At 46.3% G+C, this 24,762-nt stretch overlaps 1 protein-coding gene across 3 annotated transcripts in view; it reads right to left on the bottom strand.

Moving 5' to 3' along the window:
* The window catches only part of LOC105479019 (calsyntenin 1), a 98,799-nt gene that overhangs the window by 39,037 nt on the left and 35,000 nt on the right, over positions 1-24,762 (bottom strand). For all 3 annotated transcript variants that reach the window (XM_011736808.3, XM_011736798.3, XM_011736792.3), the window contains exon 2: positions 7,019-7,141. In XM_011736808.3, coding sequence (XP_011735110.2) covers positions 7,019-7,141 — 123 coding nt within the window. The remainder of the gene's footprint in view (positions 1-7,018; positions 7,142-24,762) is intronic.

Here is a 24,762-nt window from a genome sequence, read left to right as displayed (position 1 = left end):
CTCCTAGAAGGAGGAGCTCTGAAGAGGAAGCAGGGAGAGGAGGAGCGGCCTCTGACAAGAACAGAACACATCATCTTCAAGGCCCCAACCCTATGGCCCACACACGAGGCTCAAGCTTGTAACTCTCCATGAAATATATAAAATTTTTAAAAAAAGGCCAGGCACAGTGGGCTCACACCTGTAATCTCAGCACTTTAGGGAGGCCAAGGTGGAGGATCACTTGAGGCCTGGAGTTCGAGACCAGCCTGGCCAACATGGTGAAACCCCGTCTCTACTAAAAATACAAAAAATTAGCTGGCCTGTGGTGGTGCACGCCTGTAATCCCAGCTACTCGGGAGGCTGAGGAATGAGAATTGCTTGAACCTGGAAGGCAGAGGTTGCAGTGAGCCGAGATCATGCCACTGCACTCCAGCCTGGGCGACAGAGCCAGACCCTATCTCCAAATAAATAAATAAATAATAAAATGCAAAAACTGTTTTCTGACCTGTGACTACTCAGGCTTTCAGCAGATTAAGGAGAAGGAGGAGAACTAGAAACCGAATCATTTAAATTTCCTAAAACACTTGACAAATACCAAGACTCTGTACCTGAATTTCACCCCAAGGAAACAATCCAGGCGAGACTGGATCTTCATCGTGAATGTCTGATTAGTGATGCCTTACAAGGAGCTTCAGCGACTAAGCTCCCAGCATTGCACATGCATTCATTTCAGAGCTCTGACAAGTGAACTCCTATGGCTACCCACACACACACACACGCCTTGTAGTGGGATCACACGATGAACCGGAATGTTCACACAGTGAGCTGGGCCCCGAGGTGGCTCTGTCATTTACGAGCTGTGTGATCCTGGGCAGACTCATCTCCTCCCTCTACAAATATCTATGGAGTGACTGTGCCCCAGGCACTGACGGAGGTTTTGGGGATAAAGTGGGGAACAAAGTAGCTTCTCCTGCTGTCACGCAGCTGGCAGACACGCTGAGCCTGGTTCCTCACCTGGAGGACAGGGGCAGTGGGCATGTCTACTGCATAAGACTGGGGAAGAGGCCAGGCGCAGCGGCTCATGCCTGTAATCCCAGCACTTTGGGAAGCCGAGGCGGGCGGATTGCTTGAGCTCAGGAGTTCACGACCAGCCTGGGGAGCACGGTGAAACCCTATCTCTACTAAAAAATACAAAAAGTTAGCCAGGCATGGTGGCGTGCACTTGTAGTCCCAGCTACTCCGGAGGCTGAGGCAGGAGAATTTCTTGAACCCAGGAGGCAGAGGTTGCAGTGAGCCGAGATCGTGCCACTGCACTCCAGCCTGGGCAACAGAGCAAGACTCCATCTCAAAAACAAACTGCTGAAAAGAATCCAAGAAAGTAACCCACACCGGGCCCTCAGAGCAACCTCTGCCATCCTGCAGGCACTCAGTAAACATTAGATGCCACCACCACCACCACCACCCTCCTCCTCAACATGGTGCGAAATTAAACTCTACGTCATCACCCAAATCAATCTAAGATGAAAATAAGGCTCCAGGTCTAGCCTCTCTCTTATCCAAAAAATACTTAAGAAACTCTGTAAGAAAATGCAACACTATAACGACTTTTGTAGAAAGATGAGAAAATATTTCTCACAAAATGTTAAGTGAAAAAATATCTTTAAAAGATTCTATTATTAGTAATAACAGCAGCAGCAAACACTGTAGGTAGTAATTACTGTACCAGGCACGGTTTAAAGCTCTTCACATGTATGAATAAAGAAGCTAACATTCCCCCAACCAATGAGGTCTGTGACGTAATGAAGTCTGTGACACTGTATCCTTTTAGAAATGATAAAACACAGGCAAAGAAAGGGTAAGTAATTTGCCTAAGGCCACACAGCCAAGAAGTAGAAGAGCTACGATTCACTCACTGGTCCGTCAGCTCTAGGGTCTCTGCTCCTGACCTCCCTGCTCAGTCTCATAGCATCCTGTTCTGTGCTGGGTGGCACCATGGGGGCAGGATTCTGTGTTGGGTGGCACCAAAGCAACAGAAGAGGGAGGGAGGGAGGAAGAAACAAAGGGAGAAAGTAAAGGAGGGAGGGAAAGAGGGAGGGAGGGAAGGAGGAAGACAGGCAGGGAGGGAGGGAGGGAGGAAAAGGGGGAAGGAGGGAAGAAGGGAGTGAGGGAAGGGGGAACAGAAGGAGAGAGGGATGAAGGGAAGGAAGGAGGGAAGGAGGAAGAGAGGAAGGAAAGGACGGAAAGAGGGAGGGTGGGCAAAAGGGAGGGGGAGAGGCAGGGAGAGAGGAAGGAAAGGACAGATGGAGGGAGGGAGGGAGGGAAGGAGGGAAGGAGAGAGAGAGGAAGGAAAGGACAGAGGGAAGGAGGGAGGGAAGGAGGGAGGGAAGGAGGGAAGGAGAGAGAGAGGAAGGAAAGGACGGATGGAGGGAGGGAGGGAAGGAGGGAAGGAGAGAGAGAGGAAGGAAAGGACAGACGGAGGGAAGGAGGAAGGGAAGGAGGGAAGGAGGGAAGGAGGGAGGGAGGAAAGGAGGAAGGGAAGGAGGGAAGGAGGGAAGGAGGGAAGGAGGGAAGGAGGAAGGGAAGGAGGGAAGGAGGGAAGGAGGGAAGGAGGAAGGGAAGAAGTGAAGGAGGGAAGGAGGGAAGGAGGGATAAGGCAGCAGGTCAGGTGCTCCCTTCCCTCCCTGCAGCTGCCCACTCCTCCAGCAGAGGGACAGCACCCCACACTTCAGTCAAAGGGATCAGCTGCACTCCTGTGTGTATACTAAAGGACCGAAAACCTATGTCCACACAAAGACCTGTACAGGAATGTTCACAGCAGCATGACCCATAATAGCCAAAAAGTAGAAGCAAACCAAATGTCCATCAGTGGATGAACAGAGAAACAAAATGTAGTCTATTCATAGAATGGAATAATATCCAGCAATAAAAAAGTAACGAGAGGCTGCTAGGCACCTAACACAGGTAAACTGTGAAACCATCATGCTGGAAGTGAGTCGCCCATCACAAAAAGCCACAGTGCATTTACATGATTATCCAGAATAGAGAAATCTGTAGCGGCTGCCAGGGTTGGGGAGTGGAGGAGACTGAGGGGTGACTGCTACTTGGTGCAAGGGTTCCTTTTTGGGGTGACGAAAATGTTCTGGAGTTAGACAGTGGTTGGCAGGTGCATGGTTTTTGGCCAACATTCTAAAACTCAATGAGCTGTACACTTTAAAAGGGTGATTTTTGTGGCATATGAATTATCTCCAAAAAAGAAAAAAGAAAGAAAAAATATTATATAAGAGTAACTGTGCTTCCCCCATGAAAATATCCAAAAGGAAAATACTGACTTATCTATCCACTATAGCAAATACAACCAAGTTACCACTATAGCTTGGATTTAAATTGCTTTTCTATATAGTTAAAATATATACATATCACAACATACAATTTTTGTACATCAGCAAAAAACCTGAGAATCTCTAAAAAAATAAACCTGTATAAGTGTTATTTCATCTAGAATATCTTAATCCCAGCACTTTGGGAGGCCGAGGCGGGCGGATCACAAGGTCAGGAGATCGAGACCACGGTGAAACCCCGTCTCTACTAAAAATACAAAAAATTAGCCGGGCGCGGTGGCAGGCGTCTGTAGTCCCAGCTACTCAGGAGGCTGAGGCAGGAGAATGGCGTGAACCCGGGAGGTGGAGCTTGCAGTGAGCCGAGATCGCGCCACTGCACTCCAGCCAGGGCGACAGAGCAAGACTCCGTCTCAAAAAATATATATATATATACACACAATAAAATTAAATACAAAAATACAATAAGAAAAAGAGGTATTTCATTGATACGACTTTTTCCTTCAAAGTTAACACTCCATGTATATTTCATTTCCTATTTCCTTGTGAACTTCGTGCAGTTACATATGTAGCTACCTCATCATAGCAGACAGCCTTCCTGCCTGGGCTGGAGCCCTGCCTCTGCACCACCGACCAGCTACACGCCCAGAGCAACAGCTTAACTATTCTGTGCCTCCAGTTCCTGCCTTTAATGCAGAAAAGTGTATTTATTATCTTACGGTTATTGGGGATTAAATACAAATTTATATTTGTACAGTACATAGAGTAGTGCCTGGGATATTGCTATGCATGCTTTATAAGTGCATGCATTATTGGCTGGGCATGGTGGCTCACACCTGTAATCCCAGCACTTTGGGAGGCCAAGGTAGGTGGATCACCTGAGGTCAGGAGTTCGAGACCAGCCTGGCCAACATGGTGAAACCCTGTCTCTACTAAAAATACAAAAATTAGCTGGGCATGGTGGCGGGCACCTGTAATCCCAGCTAATGGGAGGCTGAGGCAGGAGAATTGCTTGAATCTAGGAGGCGGAGGTTGCAGTGAGCCGAGATTGCACCATTGCACTACAGCCTAGGTGACAAAGCAAGACGCCATCTCAAAAACAAAATAAATAAAATAAAATATAAAATAAAATAAAATAGTGTATCAATTATTACAACATAGTAGGATCACACTGCAGGAACAACAGGACCGCTGATACTTCACAAGGCAAAGGAGGACCTGAGGGGGCAAATACTGAAGCCTGAACTGCAGTCACTTCTTGAAATGCATAAAACGTCAGAAATGTATATAAAACTGCTCAAAAACATAAGCTAAGTAATTCTGTTAAAATGATCTATCCACCAGCACTTTTCAAGGCCAAGGCAGGTGGATCACCTGAGGCCAGGAGTTCGACACCAGCCTGAACAACATGTTGAAACCTCATCTCTACTAAAAATACAAAAATTAGGATGGGCATGGTGGCTCACGCCTGTAATCCTGGCACTTTGGGAGGCCGATGCAGGCGGATCACAAGGTCAGGAGTTCGAGACCAGCCTGGCCAACATGGTGAAACCCTGTCTCTACTAAAAATACAAAAATTAGCTGGGCACGGTGGCGGGCACCTGTAATCCCAGCTACTCAGGAGGCTGAGGCAGGAGAACTGCTTGAACCCGGGAGGCGGAGGGTGCAGTGAGCCAAGATGGCGCCACTGCACTCCAGCCTGGGCAATAGAGCAAGACTCTGTTTCAGAAGAAGAAAAAAAAAAAATCTGGGGAAACAACCAAAAATAATCACCCCGGCAACTGGACAAATGCTGTGTGTGTATTCGCAGCATGGGGTACTGCCTCTACTGTCCTTTTCATCAGATTTCTCTCTGAAAATCCATAAACACACAAAACAACTTGGGAGGCTGTATCTCTACAGAACAAGCTGGTTCACAGGTGAGGGTGCTGAAAATGTGATGCGGCTCTTAAACAGAATGAAGTACAAATTTATTTTTCAACCAGCTTTTCAGAAACAAACGCATGTTTATTTCCCTCAACTTACTACAGTAAAATTAACATACATTTCATACAAATTCATCCAATTTTTCTTATTTGTCCCTAGGCAAACAGAATAGTCTTTTTTTTTTTTTTCGAAACGGAGTCTTGCTCTGTCGCCCAGGCTGGAGTGCAGTGGCACAATCTCGGCTCACTGCAACCTCCACCTCCCAGGTTCACGCCATTCTCCTGCCTCAGCCTCCTGAGTAGCTGGGACTACAGGCACCCACCACCATACCTGGCTAATATTTTTTTATATATTTTAGTAGAGACAGGTTTTCACTGTGTTAGTCAGGATGGTCTCAATCTCCTGACCTGGTGATCTGCCCACCTCGGCCTCCCAGAGTGCTGGGATTACAGGTGTAAGCCACTGTGCCTGGCCAGAACACTCTTTAATATGAGAAGTTTTTGTTTGTTTTGTTTTCTGAGATGGGGTCTTGCTCTGTTGCCCAGGCTGGAGCACAGTGGCACAATCACAGCTCACTGCAGCCTCCACCTGCTAGACTCAAGCAATCCTCCTGCCTCAGCCTCCCAAAGTGCTGAGATTACGGGCATGAGTCACTGTGCCCAGCCATGCAGGAGAAGATTTGATCCGGAAAAATATGCGAAAACAACTCTTCTTTTTTTTTTTTTTTTTGAGACAGAGTCTCACTCTGTCACCCAGGCTGGAGTGCAGTGGCCGGATCTCAGCTCACTGCAAGCTCTGCCTCCCGGGTTCCCGCCATTCTCCTGCCTCAGCCTCCCGAGTAGCTGGGACTACAGGCGCCCGCCACCTCGCCCGACCAGTTTTTTGTATTTTTAGTAGAGACGAGGTTTCACCGGGTTAGCCAGGATGGTCTTGATCTCCTGACCTCGTGATCCACCCGTCTCGGCCTCCCAAAGTGCTGGGATTACAGGCTTGAGCCACCGCGCCCGGCCGAAAACAACTCTTAAACATTAACTTTACAACATCAATTCCAACTCTGAGGCAGAAAAAAGGTGACACAGTCCATTCTCTTTTCAGTTAAGGACCTAATGTGAAGCCAGAACAGCTCTGACTTGGAAAACGCTATTAAATGTTATTACAGTATGAAAATCTCCAAAGCAATGCTACAGGTTTGTCTCTATAAAGACGGAGGCTACAATCTTATGAAGTAATTCAAGTTAAAAATTCACTGAAGGTAAAATCTATGCCAAAAGCATTCCTCTATAAAGACTGCTCAACTTCTTCAAATAAGTCTTCTCAGGTCATGGAAATCTAGGTAATGCAAGGAACCCCTGGCGCTGTGATTCTCTGGCTCCACACCACTCGAGGACCAGCAGCACCAGCAGCACCTATGAGCAGGTAAGAAAGGCAGAATCTCAGGTCCTCCCAGACCCGCTGTCTCTACATTCCTCAGGTACTCCGTGCGCACACTAGAGCCAGGGATGCACCGGTCTAGGTGTTATCTGGCTACATTAAGACAAAGGAAAAAATGATGCAATGAAATTAAACAGTTTGCTTTTCAACTATAAGAACAGGTCTTTTTGTCAGCTACCCCAACTATTAAAAGGGAAAAAAAAAAAAACGATGGTACAAAGGAGCTACAAATAACCCTCAGCTATGGAGACATTTTCAGAAACGCTGAGCACTATCCAAATGGGATGTGCGGAACGCTTCCTGACCAGGCCAGATTCCTCAAGAGTCAGTGAAAGCCCCGTTCCTACCTGCAAACCGCAGAGGCGCATCTTTGTCCAGCGCGATCAGTGGGGGGTCGAGGAGCACCGCGTTGTCGTTCTCTGTGACTATGCCATGGTAGGTGGGCTCCAGCCAGGGCTTGTGCTTGTTAACTGCGTTTAAAACAAAAGAAGAAAATAGACGAGGTGAGAAATAGTATTTTCAACTCCACTACTTCTGAAGACTTACACTTGCTATAAAATAATAAAACTCTCATTAGGCTTGAAGGCAGTGCTCACAGTTCCGTCGCAAAATTTGGTATCAAGACCCAAATGAGATGAAATTCTAAATTACAGAATAAGTAATGTAGAAATTATCTGAATCCATGAAGCAACTAGAAATAAGAAATAAATTGCTCTAGAAATCAAGAAAAAAAAAAGACTGATGGCTACAGGAAGACTATCTCTGTTTTCAGTCTATCACTGAAAAGTTACAGAGAATGGTATTTTCATTTCTTTATGATTTTTTGAGACAGAGTCGTGCTCTGTCACCCAGGCTGGAGCACAGTGGTGTAATCATGGCTCACTGCAGCCTCAACCTCCCAGGCTCAGGTGATCCTCCCCCCTCAGCCTCCCAGGCAGCTGGGACTATGTGTGTGCACCACCACACTTGGCTACTTTTTTTTTAAACTCTCTGTACAGACAGGGTTTCACCATGTTGCCCAGGCTAGTCTTAAACTCCTGGGCTCAAGTGATCTGCCTGCCTTGGCCTCCCAAAGTGTTGGGATTACAGGCATGAGCCATGGCACCTGGCCCCAGTATTATTATTTTTTTCTTTTTTTTTTTTTTTGAGACAGAGTCTCGCTCTGTCGCCCAGGCTGGAGCGCAGTGGCCGGATCTCAGCTCACTGCAAGCTCCGCCTCCCGGGTTTTCGCCATTCTCCTGCCTCAGCCTCCGGAGTAGCTGGGACTACAGGCGCCCGCCACCTCGCCCGGCTAGTTTTTTGTATTTTTTTAGTAGAGACGGGGTTTCACCGTGTTAGCCAGGAGGGTGTTGATCTGTTGACCTCATGACCCGCCCATCTCGGCCTCCCAAAGTGCTGGGACTACAGGCTTGAGCCATCGCGCCCGGCCTATTTTTTTCTTTTTTCTCTGTCGCCCAGGCTGGAACATAGTGGTACGATCTCAGCTCACTCACTAATTAAGCCACTGCGCCCAGCTGCCCAATATTAATTTTAAATTCGTATTACTAACAATAATGTAAAGCAAAGATGCAAAATGCAATAAAGTATTAAAATAAAACTAAATGCAGAATTTCAGAAAAACCCACCACTTGACTGAAAACAAGAGTATTTAAGAATAATCCATCTGGGCGTGGTGGCTCACGCCTATAATCCCAGCACTTTGGGAGGCTGACGAGGGTGGATCACCTGAGGTCAGGAGTTTGTGACCAGCCTGGCCAACATGTTGAAACCCTGTCTTTACTAAAAATACAAAAATTATCCAGGCGTGGTGGCGCACACCTGTAATCCCAGCTACTTGGGAGGCTGAGGCAAAATCGCCTGAACCTGAGGTGGAGGTTGCAAGTGAGCCAAGATAGCGCCACTGCACTCCAGACTGGGTGACAGAGCGAGACTCTGCCTCAAAAAAAAAAAAAAAAAAAAAAGAGAATAATCCACTTTAGAGTTAGGCTTGGGGTCCAATTCCAGTCTCCCTCTATTAAGAGCTGCGTGACCTTAAGCACATTAACTTATTACCGGAAAAGTGTCCCAATCCAGCCCCCAAGATGGTGTTACTGGACTTCACACAGTAAGAATTCGGGGCAAGTCCATAAAGTGAAGGCAACTATATTAAGAAAGTAAAGGAAGAAAGAATGGCCACTCCACAGGCAGAGCAGCCCTGAGGGCTGCTGGTCGGCTATTTTTATGGTTATTTCTTGATTATATGCTAAACAAAGGGTGGATTATTCATGAGTTTTCCTGGAAAGATGTGGGAAATTCCCAAAACTGAGGGCTCCTCCCTCTTTTAGACCACATAGAGTAACTTCCTGACGTTGCCATGGCATTTGTAAACCGTCATGGTGCTGGTTGGTCTCTTAGCATGCTAATGTATTATAATTAGCATATAATGAGCAGTGAGGACCACCAGAAGTCACTTTCGTCCCTATCTTGGTTTTGGTGGGTTTCGGCCAGCTTCTTTATGGCAACCTGTTTTATACGCAAGGTCTTTGTGACCTGTGTCTTGTGCTGACCTCCTATATCATCCTGTGACTTAGAATGCCTTAACCTCCTAGGAATGCAGCCCAATAGATCTCAGCCTTATTTCACCCAGCGCCTATCCAAGATGGAGTCACCCTGGTTCAAATGCCTCTGACAAACTGATCTCTTAACACACCCCCACCCTCCTCACGGTGATGGCCCAGATCACTGGAGAAGTGCTATCTTGTTCCTTCTTGACTGATACTCTACCAGAACTGCTACTTTTGCTTTTTTGGCCGCTGCAGACCTCACTCCCCTGAGAAGACTTTAGCCCCAGTCCACTTTGCTTAGCCTGGGGCTTGGCTCCTGGGAGTCAATGTCAGACATCCTCCTGGTGGCCATGAATCCCTCCCTGAGCCCGCAGTACCACCACACGCACACTGAGGGCGCTGTCCCACACCTCAAATCTTTCCATTTTCCTTGTTCACCTTAAGAGGGTTAACAGCTTCCGGCTGGGCTCGGTGGCTCACGCCTGTAATCCCAGCACTTTGGGAGGCTGAGGCGGGCGGATCACAAGGTCAGGAGATCGAGACCATCCTGGCTAACACAGTGAAACCCTGTCTCTACTAAAAATACAAAAATTTAGCTGGGCGTGGTGGTGGGCGCCTGTAGTCCCAGCAACTCGGGAGGCTGGGGCAGGAGAATGGCATGAACCCAGGAGGCGGAGTTTGCAGTGAGCTGAGATCACGCCACTGCACTCCAGCCTGGGTGACAGAGCGAGACTCCGTCCCAAAAAAAAAAAAAAAAACAAGAAAAAAAAAAGAGGGTTAACAGCTTCCATTATAACCTCAGAGTATGAATGAACCAGGGGACTCCTCGATTAAGCTGATCTGAAAACATGGAAAGAAATGGTTTGAAAACTTTGTTTCCAAGTAGACGGGGCCTACTGATTGAACCACTCATGTTCTGTAAGTGTGAGTCAATTCAGAAGGATCTTTGTGCAGTATTCCAGGATGTGATGCTACCTCTGCTGTACCTGCACCTTCCCCAGAGTGGTACACGGGAGCGGGCTCATGCTTACGTGTAAGACTCAGAGTAGGCGTGTGAAGGCTTGCATCTGGAAGGAAGACAGACCAGAACAAAGCTGCCTCCTCTTTTTTTTTTTTTTTTTTTTTGAGACGGAGTCTCGCTCTGTCGCCCAGGCTGGAGTGCAGTGGCGCGATCTCGGCTCACTGCAAGCTCCGCCTCCCGGGTTCACGCCATTCTCCTGCCTCAGCCTCCCGAGTAGCTGGGACTACAGGCGCCCACAACCGCGCCCGGCTAATTTTTTGTATTTTTAGTAGAGACGGGGGTTTCACCGTGGTCTCGATCTCCTGACCTTGTGATCCGCCCGCCTCGGCCTCCCAAAGTGCTGGGATTACAGGCGTGAGCCACCGCGCCCGGCCTTTTTTTTTTTTTTTTGAGATGGAGCCTTGCTCTGTCACCCAGGCTGGAATTCAATGGCGTGATCTCGGCTCACTACAACCTCCGCCTCTCAGGTTCAAGCAATTCTCCTGCCTCAGCCTCCCGAGTAGCTGGGATTACAGGCGCGCACCACCACGCTCAGTTTTTGTATTTTTAGTAGAGACGGGGTTTCACCATGTTGGCCAGGCTGGTCTACCAACTCCTGACCTCATGATCTGCCTGCCTCGGCCTCCCAAAGTGCTGGAATTTCAGGCATGAGCCACCGCGCCAAGCCGCTGCCTCCTCTCTAATTAATGAAACATTTACCAGACATTTGTACACACCACGTCCAAGCCAAGAGCAAATCCTTCTGGCTTCACTTTCTAAATAAATTCAGACCCTGGGGAGTCGTCGTTTAATGGGTATAAACTTTCAGTTTTGTGAGATGAAAGGAGTTTGGAGACTGGCTGCACAATGATGGGAATGTACTTGACACCACTGAACTGCACGCTTCAAAATGGTAGAGACGGGAAAAGTTTGTTGTAGTTTACATTTTTTTAAAAAATCCACATACATACGAATACACTCAGACACAGCCACTTCTTATCCTCCTTCCTGCTCACCTGAAAGATCACAAAAGCCAAGTAACCAGCCTCCCTGTCCTTATCCCAGTTCTTACTCGGCAACCAGAGTGAAGCTTCTACAACAATGGGTCTTCAACTTTGGGGTCTCAGACCCCTGTACACCAAAAAGTTACTGAGGGCCCCAAACAGCTTTTGTTTAAATGGATTGTCAGTCAGTTGATTATCCATCCATCCATCCATCCATCCATCCATCCATCAGCATTTACTACACTGAAAATTCAAACCAGCCCGGGGGTAGTGTCTCATGCCTGTAACTCCCAGTGCGTTGGGATGTGGGTCAGATCACTTGAGGTCATGAGTTTGAGACCAGCCTGGCCAACATGGTGAAACCCTCCTGTCTTTACTAAAAATACAAAAATTAGCCGGGTGTGGTGACACGCACCTGTAGACCCAGCTACTCAGGAGGCTGAGGCAGGAGAATTGCTTGAACCCAGCAGGTGGAGGTTACAGTGAGCCAAGATCGCACCACTGCACTCCAGCCTGGATGACAGAGCAAGACTCTGTCTCACAAAAAAAAAAAAAAGAAAAGAAAAGAAAAGAAAGAAAAGCCTGGGTGAGGTGGCTCACGCCTGTAATCCCACCACTCTGGGAGGCCGAGGCAGGCAGATCACTTGAAGTCAGGAGTTCAAGGCCAGCCTGACCAATATGGTGAAACCCTCCTGTCTTTACTAAAAATACAAAAATTAGCTGGGCGTAGTGGCACATGCCTGTAGTCCCAGCTACTCAGGAGGCTGAGGCAGGAGAATCACTTGAACCCGGGAGGAGAAGGCTGCAGTGAGCTGAGATCTCACCACCGCACTCCAGCCTGGGCAACAGAGCGGGACTATGTCTCAAACAACAACAACAACAAAAAGACAACTTTAACACTTATTAACTCATTTAAAAACCAAACACATTATCTAATACATTCACATAAATAATATTTTTATGAAAAGAACTTTCTGAAAACAAAGCTTACTAAGAGGAGCGGCAACAGTTTTCCGTTTCCGCAAATCTTTGTTGTCTGCTTTCACAGAAGACACCTGGGTTCTCTCTCGTCTCTACCCCCGCACCCCCTGCACTCAGCATGCTGCCCTGTTCCCCTGCATACAGTCTCTAGAAAATGCCACAGTGCAGCCTAAGAGGGTGAGAAAAATGGCAAATAACGTCTTAATATTGTTACAGTTCTGCCCTTTCGCGTCCTGCCAGGGTTTCAGGGACTCATTATCTCACTCGGGCTCTCTGTTCAAAAGGTCCTTCCTGCTGCTGTCACCACCCTCACTCTGTCCCTCTGTTCCAACACCCGGGGAAAAGACGGCAGGGGAAGGCACTGGAGCCCGGGGCCCAACGGCCTGGGTGGGCCCCGCCAGGGGTCCCAAGGGCCTGCGACCTCAGGGCCTTCGCTTCCTCATCTATAAAATGAGGACAATAACAGTCCCCATCGCATAGGTCATTGTGTGACTAAACATGCAATCACAGGCACCCACCAAGTATCAAAAGGTGGAGGTGTTATTTCTCCTCCCCAACACACACACACACACACAAAATAAGGAAGTGGCCTTTTCATTCTCTGCTAATTCCCAATACCTGGAACTATGCTCAGCACACGCGCAGGACCTATTTGGGAAATGAGTGAATATATAAGAAACCTTGAATGTACAAATCAGATCAGTTGCCCTGGTTTATGAATTCCATCATGGAGAAGATAGCTTTGGAGTTGGGAATTCAAAAGATACTACAAAGGTGTTTCTTAATTTTTGTTTGTTTCCCCAGGTGGATGTTCTGAGCAAGAGAGCTAGAAATCTAGAGGCAACGCATGAAACCAACAGGTCAAAGACATCAGTCTGGAAAAGGTTAAGCTACGGAAGGTTAGATTACAGGGGGACTTAACATGAAATCAAACCCAGACCATAAAGACCAAAAATAAAATTGTCTTTGAAATCCGTCTTCTCCCCCCAATTCATAGGCTGCTCTGAGACAAGAGATTGGCTAAGAAGAGAATAAGGGGCCAGGTGCAGGTGGCTCACATCTGTAATCCCAGCACTCTGGGAGGCCAAGGTGGGTGGATCACCTGAGGTCAGGAGTTTGAGACCAGCCTGGCCAACATGGTGAAACCCCGTCTCTCCTAAAAAAAATACAAAAGTTAGGCAGGCATGGTGGCGGGTATCTGTAATCCCAGCTACTCGGGAAGCTGAGGCAGGAGAATCGCTTGAACCCGGGAGCTGGAGGTTGCAGTGAGCCAAGATCACGCCACTGCACTCCAGCCTGGGTGACAAGAGCAAAACTCCGTCTCAAAAAACAAATTTTTTTTTTTAGTTGAGATGAAGTCTCGCTCTGTTGCCCAGGCTGGTGTCAAACTCCTGAGCTCAAGCAATTCTTCCACTATGGCCTCCCAAAGTGCTGGGATTATAGGTGTGAGCCACAACACCCACTTCAGGTATCTTAAAACAAACCACGCTACGATGTAGGCTGGAAGAAGCTTGGAGTTACAGATGTAAGACAGGCCATTTAAAGAAAGGACTCCAAAAAATAACCTCCACTGTTTGTTACCAATCTTTCATTTTATTTTATTTTATTTTATTTATTTATTTTTTTGAGATGGAGTCTCACTGTGTTGTCCAGGCTGAAGTGCAATGAATGGTGCAATCTTGGCTCACTGCAACCTCTGCCTCCCAGGTTCAAGAGATTCTCCTGCCTCAGCCTCCTGAGTAGCTGGAATTACAGATGTGCATCACCACGCTTGGCTAATTTTTTTGTGTTTTAAGTAGAGACAGGGTTTCACCATGTTGGCCAGGCTGGTCTTGAACTCCCGACCTCAGGTAATCTGCCTGCCTTGGCCTCCCAAAGTGCTGGGATTACAGGCATGAGCCACAGCACCCAGCCTCCAATCTTCCATTTTAAAGCAAAAATTGCAAGTTCAATTTGCCATTAATAACAATATTTGATTCCAATTTGGCTTCATACTTTAAAGTTTTATTAATAAAATTACAAGCACTATAAATACTAAAGATTACTCTAATATTTGAGTCCATAAAACTCTTGAGACTTAAATGAATTTATGTCTTTATTTAACCCAACGGGGATGTAAAAATACCAGGCAGAGCACATGACAGAAAACCCATGATGAGTAGTAACGTAAAATGTGTTTCTGCTGCCTGGATGGAAAGGCCTGCAGCTGAAATGGCTAAGGGTTCAGTGGAAAAATAACTGTGTCACTATGTTCCCAGTATTCCAGTTTTATAATTCAAATTTTCTAAATTGCTCTTAAGCTGGCAGTAGAATGAGATCTGGCCAGTTCCAAAGACTGAACTTTTAAATATTTAATGAGTGATATTTTTAATATTTCATCACATTCAATTTGCATTATAAAACATCTATAGAAACAAGTGACCGATGTTTCTGTCATCATCACAAAAAAATGGCAAAGACAAGAGACTACTGGCCGCAAGCCTAGGAACATTACCTATGTCGAAAAGTCTATACCTGATTCATTTCATCACATTCTAGGAGGTTTTAAACAACAAACTAAACTGCTTCTCCCGCCTCCCTCGGCCTCAGCCATGGTGAGTAGCCGCGGCAGCGAATCTGAATGCAGTGCGGGAGACCATGGACCGGATGCTGAATAAACTGTGTGTTGTGCACCTGCATTTTGACTTTGATCCATCACAGGAGGTGTGGAATTTTCCACTGTGGTGTCATGTCAGTGCTTAAAAAGCTTCGGATTTTGGAGCATTTCACATTTCAGATTTGGGGATTAGGAGTGTTCAACGTGTACTAATCACACGTTCTGCTTGAGATTTCAAGAATTTAGAATGCTGGCTTAGATATGGAAACTCCTATTTGTGTATGGCTTTATGAACAAGAAATTAACCCAGAAGCTTTATCATCGGTTATTAAGGAGCTTCGCAAGGCTACTGAAGCACTAAAGGCTGCTGAAAATATGACAAGCTGACTTTCTGGGGAAATTCTGACAAGATATGTCCAGCTCTGCAAGATGATTTGAAGACTGCACTGTAGTCAAGAATGTACAATGATACTGAATGCAGCAGTGTAGAAAAATTTTCCTTTTTAAAAGAACTATAAAACCGGCCGGGCGCGGTGGCTCAAGCCTGTAATCCCAGCACTTTGGGAGGCCGAGACAGGCGGATCACAAGGTCAGGAGATTAAGACCATCCTGGCTAACATGGTGAAACCCCATCTCTACTAAAAAAAAAAATACAAAAAACTAGCCGGGCGACGTGGCGGGCGCCTGTAGTCCCAGCTACTCGGGAGGCTGAGGCAGGAGAATGGTGAAAACCTGGGAGGCGGAGCTTGCAGTGAGCTGAGATCCGGCCACTGCACTCCAGCCTGGATGACAGAGCGAGACTCCGTCTCAAATTAAAAAAAAGAACTATAAAACCATAGTGTTATAAATCAGTGGAAAGTGGCTTACAGAAAGAACTATCAGATGTGTTTACATCACATCTTAATTTTTTTTCTTTTTTTTTTTGAGACGGAGTTTCGCTCCTGTTGCCCAGGCTGGAGTGCAGTGGCTTGATCTGGGCTCACAGCAATCTCCGCCTCCCAGGTTCAAGCGAGTCTCCTGCCTCAGTCTCCCAGGTAGCTGGGATTACAGGCGTGCGCCACCACGCCCGGATAATTTTGTATTTTTAGTAGAGATGGGGTTTCTCCATGTTGGTCAGGCTGGTCTTGAACTCCCAACCTCAGCCGATCCTCCCACCTCAGCCTCTCAAAGTGCTGGGATTACAGGTGTGAGTCACCGCGCCCGGCTTATTCACTTTTTTTAACGGCTCTAATGCTTTGACATTACCATGCTCATATTTATGTATTCCTTATTGATAATGAGGATTATGTATTCCTTATTGATGATGAGCTTTAATTTTCTAAGCTCTCTATCAGATGCGCACATCTGCTGTGCCTGAAGTATAGTGGAACCCATCAGTAGTGACGTGTAGTAGTTATGACTTGTTGATAGTAGTTATGACTTGTTGACATTTCCACTATAAACTTTTAATTTTGAATTGTTTATGCATTAAAACCATGGGTTTATATTGTATCGGGCTGAAAGCTGACAGAATTTCAGTCACTATTTGTGAATTTAGATTTAGATTCATTATGTATGTCGGAATCTTGTTTTTTAAAATACGAGCATGGAAAACATTTCTTGTAATCTGATCTTTAACAAAGAACATTTAGTTTTTAAACAATTTGTTGGGCAGTTAATAGTGTGAACCAGGGTCATTTTTGTATTGAGTAAAAAATTAAACTTCTAGAAACTTAGATTTTAAAAGTAATGACAATGCTTAGGTTAGTATTATTTGTAATTCAAATCATTTATGTCTAATGAGAATGTTTTCCTATAAATGGTGGCCTAAAAAAATGTATAAAATGAAACATAGCAAACATGCCAAATTCCTGTTTACTTTTATTACTTAAAAGTAATTTGAGCCGGGCGCGGTGGCTCAAGCCTGTAATCCCAGCACTTTGGGAGGCTGAGGCAGGCGAATCACAAGGTCAGGAGTCTGAGACCAGCCTGGACAACATGGTGAAACCTCGTCTCTACTAAAAATACAAAAAATTAGCTGGACATAGTGGCGGGCGCCTGTAATCTCAGCTACTCAGAAGGCAGAGACCAGAGAATTGCTTGAACCTGGGATGAGAAGGTTGCGGTGAGCCAAGATCACTCCACTGCACTGCAGCCTGGGCAACAGAGCGAGACTCCGTCTCAAAAAAAAAACAAAAAAAGGTAATTTGAGTGCTTGCCTAATAAATCTTGAATGGTTATTTAATAAATTATTAGATAGGTGATGTGTTTCAAAAGAAAAACTAAACTTTCAATGGCATAGTATTAATTTAAAATAATGCAAAAGCAAAGCTGGCAATCAAACCTTCTGTAAGTGCAGGTTGTAGCTGGGCACACACCTATCATTTTAGGATATGACTCGTTTTTTAGGGTTATGGCAGAGTCTAGTCATTAGAAATTATTCGAATTTTTTTTTTTTTTTTTTGAGACACAGTCTGACTCTGTCGTCCAGGCTGGAGTGCAGTGGCCAGATCTCAGCTCACTGCAAGCTCCGCCTCCCGGGTTTACGCCATTCTCCTGCCTCAGCCTCCCGAGTAGCTGGGACTACAGGCGCCCGCCACCTCGCCCGGCTAGTTTTTTGTATTTTTTAGTAGAGACGGGGTTTCACCGTGTTAGCCAGGATGGTCTCGATCTCCTGACCTCGTGATTCGCCTGTCTCGGCCTCCCAAAGTGCTGAGATTACAGGCTTGAGCCACCGCGCCCGGCCAAAATTATTCCATTTTTAAGTCAAGATGAAAAAAATATAATAATCAACTTTAGGATTAACATGAATATAAGCTATGCTGCCCCAGCACATCTCAACTCTGTGGGCTAAAGAGAGGCTGGGCCTGGGCCGGGCGCGGTGGCTCACACCTGTAATCCTAGCACTTTGGGAGGCCAAGGCGAGCAGATCACCTGAGGTCAGGAGTTCAAGACCAACCTGGCCAACATGGTGAAATCCCACCTCTATTGAAAATACAAAAATTAGCCAGGCATGGTGGCACATGCCTATAATCCCAGCTACCCAGGAGGCTGACGCAGAAGAATCGCTGGAACCCGGGAGGCAGAGGCTGCAGTGAGTCGAGATTACGCCATTGCACTCTAGCCTGGGTGACAGAGCGAGACTCCATCTCAAAAAAAAAAAAAAGAGAGAGAGAGGCTGGACCCATGCCTAAGTCTCACAAGTAACAGGGATTCCAGCAGGTTGGCTGCAGAGCCCACGCGCCAACCACAGGTCCCAGGGTGGACCTGATATCAATCAACCCAGTACACGAACGGTTCCTTTCCAGTTTATTCACTTATGTGGATGGTTCTTCGCTTACAGTGGTTCAACTTAGGATTTTTAGACTTTACAATGGGTTTATCAGAACATAACCTGATTGTAAGTAAAGTAGCCTTTGTAACTAGAAATCCACGGTTTCCAGTCAGGCGCAGTGGCTCACACCCATAATCCCAACACACTGGGAGGCCCAGGTAGGAGGACTGCTTGAGTCTAGAGGTTTGAGAGCAGCCTGGATGACAAGGTGTGATCCCGTCTCTAGAAAAAAATGTTTTAAAAAATTAGGCTGGGTGCAGTGGCTCACGCCTGTAATCCCAACACTTCGGAGGCCGAGGTGGGGGGGATCACCTGAGGTCAGGAGTTCGAGACCAGCCTGACCAATGTGGTGAAACTCTGTTTCTACTAAAAATACAAAAAATTAGGCCGGGCACAGTGTCTCGCACCTGTAATCCCGCACTTTGGGAGGCTGAGGCGGGCGGATCACCTGAAGTCAGGAGTTCGAGACCAGCCATGGTGAAACCCCGTCTCCACTAAAAAAATATAAAAATTGGCCACGCGGTGTCTCCTGCCTGTAATACCAGCACTTTGGGAGGCCGAGGTGGGTAGATGGCCTGAGGTCAGGAGTTCGAGACCAGCCTGGAAAATGTGGTAAAACCCTGTCTCTACCAAAAACACAAAAATTAGCCAGGCGTGGAGGTGGGCGCCTGTAATCCCAGCTACTTGGGAGGTTGAGACTGGAGAATTGCTTGAACCTGGGAGGCAGAGGTTGTAGTGAGCCGAGACCACACTATTGCACTCCAGCCTGGGCAACAAGAGTGAAACTTCATCTCAAAAAAAACAAAAAAATTAGCTGGGCACGGTGGCAGGTGCCTATAATACCAGATACTCGGGAGGCTGAGGCAGGAGAATTGCTTGAACTAGGGAGGCGGAGGTTACAGTGAGCCAAGATTGCACCATTGCACTCCAGCCTGGGCGACAGGAGCAAAACTCCATCTCAAAAAAAAAACAAAAACAAAAACAACAACAAAAAAAAACATTAACCGGCGTGGTGGCATGTGCCTGTAACCCCAGCTACTCGGAAGGTTGAGGCAGGGGAATCGCTTGAACCTGGGGGGCGGAGCTTGCAGTGAGCAGAGATTGCGTCACTGCACTCCAGCCTGGGTGACAAAGCGAGACTCCATCTTGGGAAAAAAAAAAAAAAAATTAGCTGGCATGGTGGCACATGCTGTAGTCTCAGCTACTAGGGAGGCTGAGACAGGAGGAATGTTTCAGCCCAGGAGTTAGAGGCTGCTGTGATCTCACTCTAACCAGTGATCTCACCACTGCAGTCCAGCCCCAGGGAGAGCAAGAATATCTCCAAGGAAAAAAGAAATCCACTGTTTCAAACAAGAGTGTGATGTGTGCTTCTTATCATGACACATAGGTTGATCACGTCTGCCCTTAAATAACAAGTTAAATATTTCAAGAGACTGTTGGTATCTCACCTACAAATCCTAGAAGATGTTACATGTTTTATTTGCAGATTCAACTTTTAAACCTTGGTCTATCATAAGAACCTGCAATTAAGGAACACTGCCAGCAGGTGGCGACAGGTGCCCTTGCACACTCCAAGTTCTCAGGCTTTGATTTTAAAATCCTGCTATTCCAAAGGCGAACTAGTAGACCCTTGTCAAAGATGGCCTGCCTAGAAAAGTGTCTTAAACTCTATGTTTAAAATCTCCAGCTGATTCTTTTTTTCCTCGAAATAGCATTTGGAACAGGTAAAATATTCACAGTTTTAAAATAAAAATATAGAAAGGCATTCTCTCTGGGTCTCTTAGTCATAAATTCCTTTTTTTTTTTTTTTTTTTTTGAGGGTCTTGCTCTGTCACCCAGGCTGAAGTGCAATAAAACTACAGTGTGTGCCACCACTCCTGGCTAATTTTTGTCATTTTTAGTAGAGAGGGGTTTGCACCATGTTGGCCAGGCTGGTCTTGAACTCCTGACCTCAGGTGATCCATCATGCCTGGCTAAATTTTGTATTTTTAGTGGAGACAGGGTTTCACCATATTGGCCAGTCTGGTCTCGGACTCCTGGCCTCACGTGATCCACCTGCCTCAGTCTCCCAACGTGCTGGGATTACAGGCGTGACCTACTGCACCCAGCTGTAAAACAGATTTTTAAATTACTCTTATTTTTTTTCCCAAAGACTGAACACTTCCAAAGAATCTCTAGACAGATTCTGTATGCACAGGTTTAAGGGTTTCTTCATCAGAATCCCAAATAAACTGAATCTAAACTAAAGTGTTGATTGAAATACCAAATACATAGCTTAGACATTACTTAGAGATCAGGGTTTCTCCACAGCACAACAGACCTTCTGGGCCAGACGACGTTTAGCTGTGGGGCTGTCCCGTGCATTGCGGGATGTTCAGCAGCAGCCCAGCCTCAAAACCACTGGATGCCCGCAGCCTCCCGCAAAGATGTGCCAACCAGAAGTGTCTCCAGACATTCCCCAAGATCCCCTGGGGGCAATCCTCCTCCCTTGAGAACCACTGACTCATATCCACCTCGTTAAGGAAAACCAACGACGTCCACATGAACATCACTTGTGCACTTTAAAAAGAGTCACTTTAATAAACTGTGCATCACACTGATGTGAGTTTTTTTTTTTTTCCCAAGTCAGGGTCTCACTCTGTCTTACAGGCATGGGACACCCCACCCAGCTTGAAGTTAATTTTTAAAATAAAAACACATTAAGGCCAGGCACGGTAGGTCACGCCTGTCATCCCAGCAATTTGGGAGGCTGAGGTGGGTGGATCGCTTGAGTTTAGGAGTTCGAGACCAGCCTGGGCAAAATGATAAAACCCTGTCTCTACGAAAAATAGGAAAAAAATTAGCCGGGCATGGTGGTGCACTTCGGAGCTACTTGGGACCTTCCAGCTACTTGGGAGGCTGAGGCATGAGAATCGCTTGAGCCTGGGAGGTGGAGGCTGCAGTGAGCTGAGATCACACCACTGCACTCCAGACTGGGTGACAGAGCGAGACCCTTCCTCAAAACAAACAAACAAAAAACACACACATTAAGTGTCAAATAAATTCTTAAGCTAACAGAATAATTATCTTTTTAATAGTACAGTGAAACTTTCCCCGCATTTATTCACTTTTCACAAGCATCATACCACCACATACTGTTACATGCAATGTAGTTATCCTATGAAAGGTGAGGCCAGGCATGGTGGCTCACGACTGTAATTCCAGCACTTTGGGAGGCCGAGGCAGGTGGATCACCTGAAGTCAAGAGTTCAAGACCAGCCTGGCCAACATGGCAAAACCCCATTTCTACTGAAAATACTAAAAATTAGCCAGGTGTGGTGACGCATGCCTATAATCCCAGCTACTCGGGGGGCTGAGGCAGGAGAATTGCTTGAACCCGGGAGGCGGAGGTTGCAGTGAGCCGAGATTGCACCACTGCACTCCACTCCAGCTGGGAGTGGAATCAATCCATCCAGACTCTGTCTCAAAAAAAAAGAAAGAAAAAAAAAGGTGAGAGCAGTTTGCAAGCTCTGCACATCTGGATCCACTCTCTTGCTCACAGGCTGGGACACCTGCCTGTCTGCCACCAGGAGGTCTATGGCTGGGCGTGGGCTCACCACTAACCAGCTCACAGGGCCTGAGAGCTACGCGGAGCTCCTTGTGTTGGGGAGCGCAAGGCATGCATGGGGGTGTCATGAGACAAGACCAGGGAATGAGCAGGGGCAGATCGAGGAGGAACCCCCTTTCCTTCTCCGTGGTGCACATCCCACCCTGAACACTAAAAAGGAAGCAAGGGGATCAGACCCCTGCACATAAGCCTCAGGGTGTGATGCCAGGAGAGCCCTGAGAACCAAGTCAGGGGGTGAAGAGGTGGCTGCAGGAGTGAGATTAGAAGGGGAAGGGGCTGGGCTGAGACTGCAGTTTAGAGTCTAGGTGTCTCCCGCACATGGAGATAGGGCTGTCCCCAGCTAGAACTGAGAGCTAAGGAGGAATGACAGGACAGGAGAACCCAGGGGAAGGGGCTTCTGTTTCCCCCTTCTTCCATCCATCCATCCGTCTTTCTTGAGGCCCAGGTAGTCTTCTAGGTACCAAGAAAATAATGGTGAGTAAGACAGCCCCTGCCCTCTCAGAGCTTGTATCATGGTAGATTAAAATATTAATTTGAAACAGAATCTGCAAAGTAATTCACACTTCCTATAATTCCAACTTTTGAAAGCTTAAAGTGGGCCTTCTAATTTTTCCTCCAAATTCCAAACAAGTTTTTCTAATGTGGGAAATACACAGTACAAAAATTTACCATCTTAATCATTTTTAAGTGTACAGGCCAACAGCATTAAGTACATTCACACTGTTGTCCAACCATCACCACCACTATCCGTCTCTAGAACTTCTTTCATCTTGCACCCATTAAATTCTGTTTTCTGTCATTATGAATTCGACTATTTGACTAAGGGTCCGGCGCGGTGGCTCAAACCTGTAATCCCAGCACTTTAGGAGGCTGAGGCAGGTGGATCGCTTGAGCTCAGGAGTTCAAGATCAGCCTGGCCAACATGGTGAGACCCCGTCTCTACAAAAAATAGGAAAATTAGCCAGGCATGGTGGTGCCACACCTGTAGTCCCACTTGGGTGGCTGAGGTGGGAGGATGACCTGAGCCTGGGAGGTCGAGGCTGCATAACGCCAAAATGGTGCCACTGCACTCCAGCCTGCATGACAGAGTGAGATCCTGTCTCAAAAAAATAAAAATAAAGAATATGACCATTCTAGGTTGCATGTGGTGGCTCACACCTGTAATCCCAGCACTTTGGGAGGCCGAGGCAGGCAGATCAGATCTCCTCACGAGGTCAGGAGATCGAGACCCTCCTGGCTTACACGGTGCAACCCCGTGTTTACTAAAAATACAAAAAAAAAAAAAAAAAAAAATTAGCCAGGCGTGGTGGCGGGCACCTGTAGTCCCAGCTACTCGGGAGGCTGAGGCAGGAGAATGATGTGAACCCGGGAGATGGAGCTTGCGGTGAGCCACTGCACTCCAGCCTGGGCGACACAGCGAGACTCTGTCTCAATAAAATAAATTTAAAAAGATCCATGTAGAGCAAATCTTGTTTGATTTCACTCCCACTCCCAACACCGATTTCATTTATTTTGAAGCAAACGTCAGATATCATATAACTTCCCCTCTCAATACCGCATCATACATCTCTAAAAGATAACTCTTTTTAAAACTAATCATAACAAGTCCAATAGAGCTTAAAGGTAAACAATAAAATAAGCTGGGAGAGGTGGCTCACACCTGTAATCCCAGCACTTTGGGAGGCTAAGGAAGGTGGATTGATTGAGTCCAAGAGTTTAAAACCAGCTAAGGCAACATGGGGAAATCCATCTCTAGTAAAAAATACAAAAATTAGGCCGGGCGCGGTGGCTCAAGCCTGTAATCCCAGCACTTTGGGAGGCCGAGACGGGCGGATCACGAGGTCAGGAGATCGAGACCATCCTGGCTAACACGGTGAAACCCCGTCTCTACTAAAAAAAAAAATACAAAAAACTAGCCGGGCGAGGTGGCGGGCGCCTGTAGTCCCAGCTACTCGGGAGGCTGAGGCAGGAGAATGGCGTGAACCCAGGAGGCGGAGCTTGCAGTGAGCTGAGATCTGGCCACTGCACTCCAGCCTGGGCGACAGAGCGAGACTCCGTCTCAAAAAAAAAAAAAAATACAAAAATTAGCCAGGCGTGGTGATGCATGCCTGTAGTCCCAGCTACTTGGGAGGCTGAGGTGGGAGAATCACTTGAGCCTGGCTGGTAGAGGCTGCATTGAGTCATAACTGCACCACTGCACTCCGGCCTGGGCAACAGAGCAAGACCCTATCTAAAAAAATAAAGCAAAATAAATAAAATTAACCATAATGGCAATACTACCTAAAAATTCACAATTACTTAATATCATCAAATACCTAATCAGGGTTCCTGTTTATCTGCTTGTTTGGTGTATCAAATAATTTCACTCAAGACACATTTCTCTCTCTGTAGGGTAAGTTTGTGTTGATTCACTCCGAATTCCACTACGAAAGAAAAATGAAAGCACTGACAACCTTGAACAGTAATGCTGAGTGGTTTCCACAATGTTGCCAATTCTTTTTTCACCTTTAAGTATGTTTATTAAGTAGATTTTCGTAGATGTTATTTATCAAATTGAGAGAAATCCCCTCTATTCCTAACTTTGAGAGTTTTAATCATGAATGAATGAATAGCATCTTCTGAAATGGTATTTCGGCATTAATTGGTATGATGTGACTTTTTTAGCGTGTTGATTGGTGAATTATTGACTGTCTAATGTTGAAACAGCCTTATGTATGTGGACTAGATCCTATATGGTCATGGTGTATAATTCTTTTTATACATTGTTTGCCTTGATTTTATTTTGTTGAGGACTTTTTAAACGTTTTATTGAGATCGCCATTAAAATCTTTCGTCAATATATTTCAATTCACTTTTCTTTTGAAAATTCTGAAAATTCTACTGGCATGAATATATCCAGCTTTGTATACTCAGCATCGAATATTACGCATATTTCAGAGCACAGGTCAGGCACTGTGGGATCCCTTTTGCTGACCACTGGGGCTGATCTTCCAGCGGATTCAGCTACATGAAAGGCAAGAGGCAGCAACAGTCACAAGGCTATTTTT

The sequence above is a fragment of the Macaca nemestrina genome, chromosome 1 (genome assembly GCF_043159975.1).
Source record: "Macaca nemestrina isolate mMacNem1 chromosome 1, mMacNem.hap1, whole genome shotgun sequence".
NCBI lineage: Eukaryota > Metazoa > Chordata > Mammalia > Primates > Cercopithecidae > Macaca > Macaca nemestrina.
Note: the sequence above shows the minus strand (reverse complement) of the source record. Positions and strands in the feature narration are given on the sequence as shown.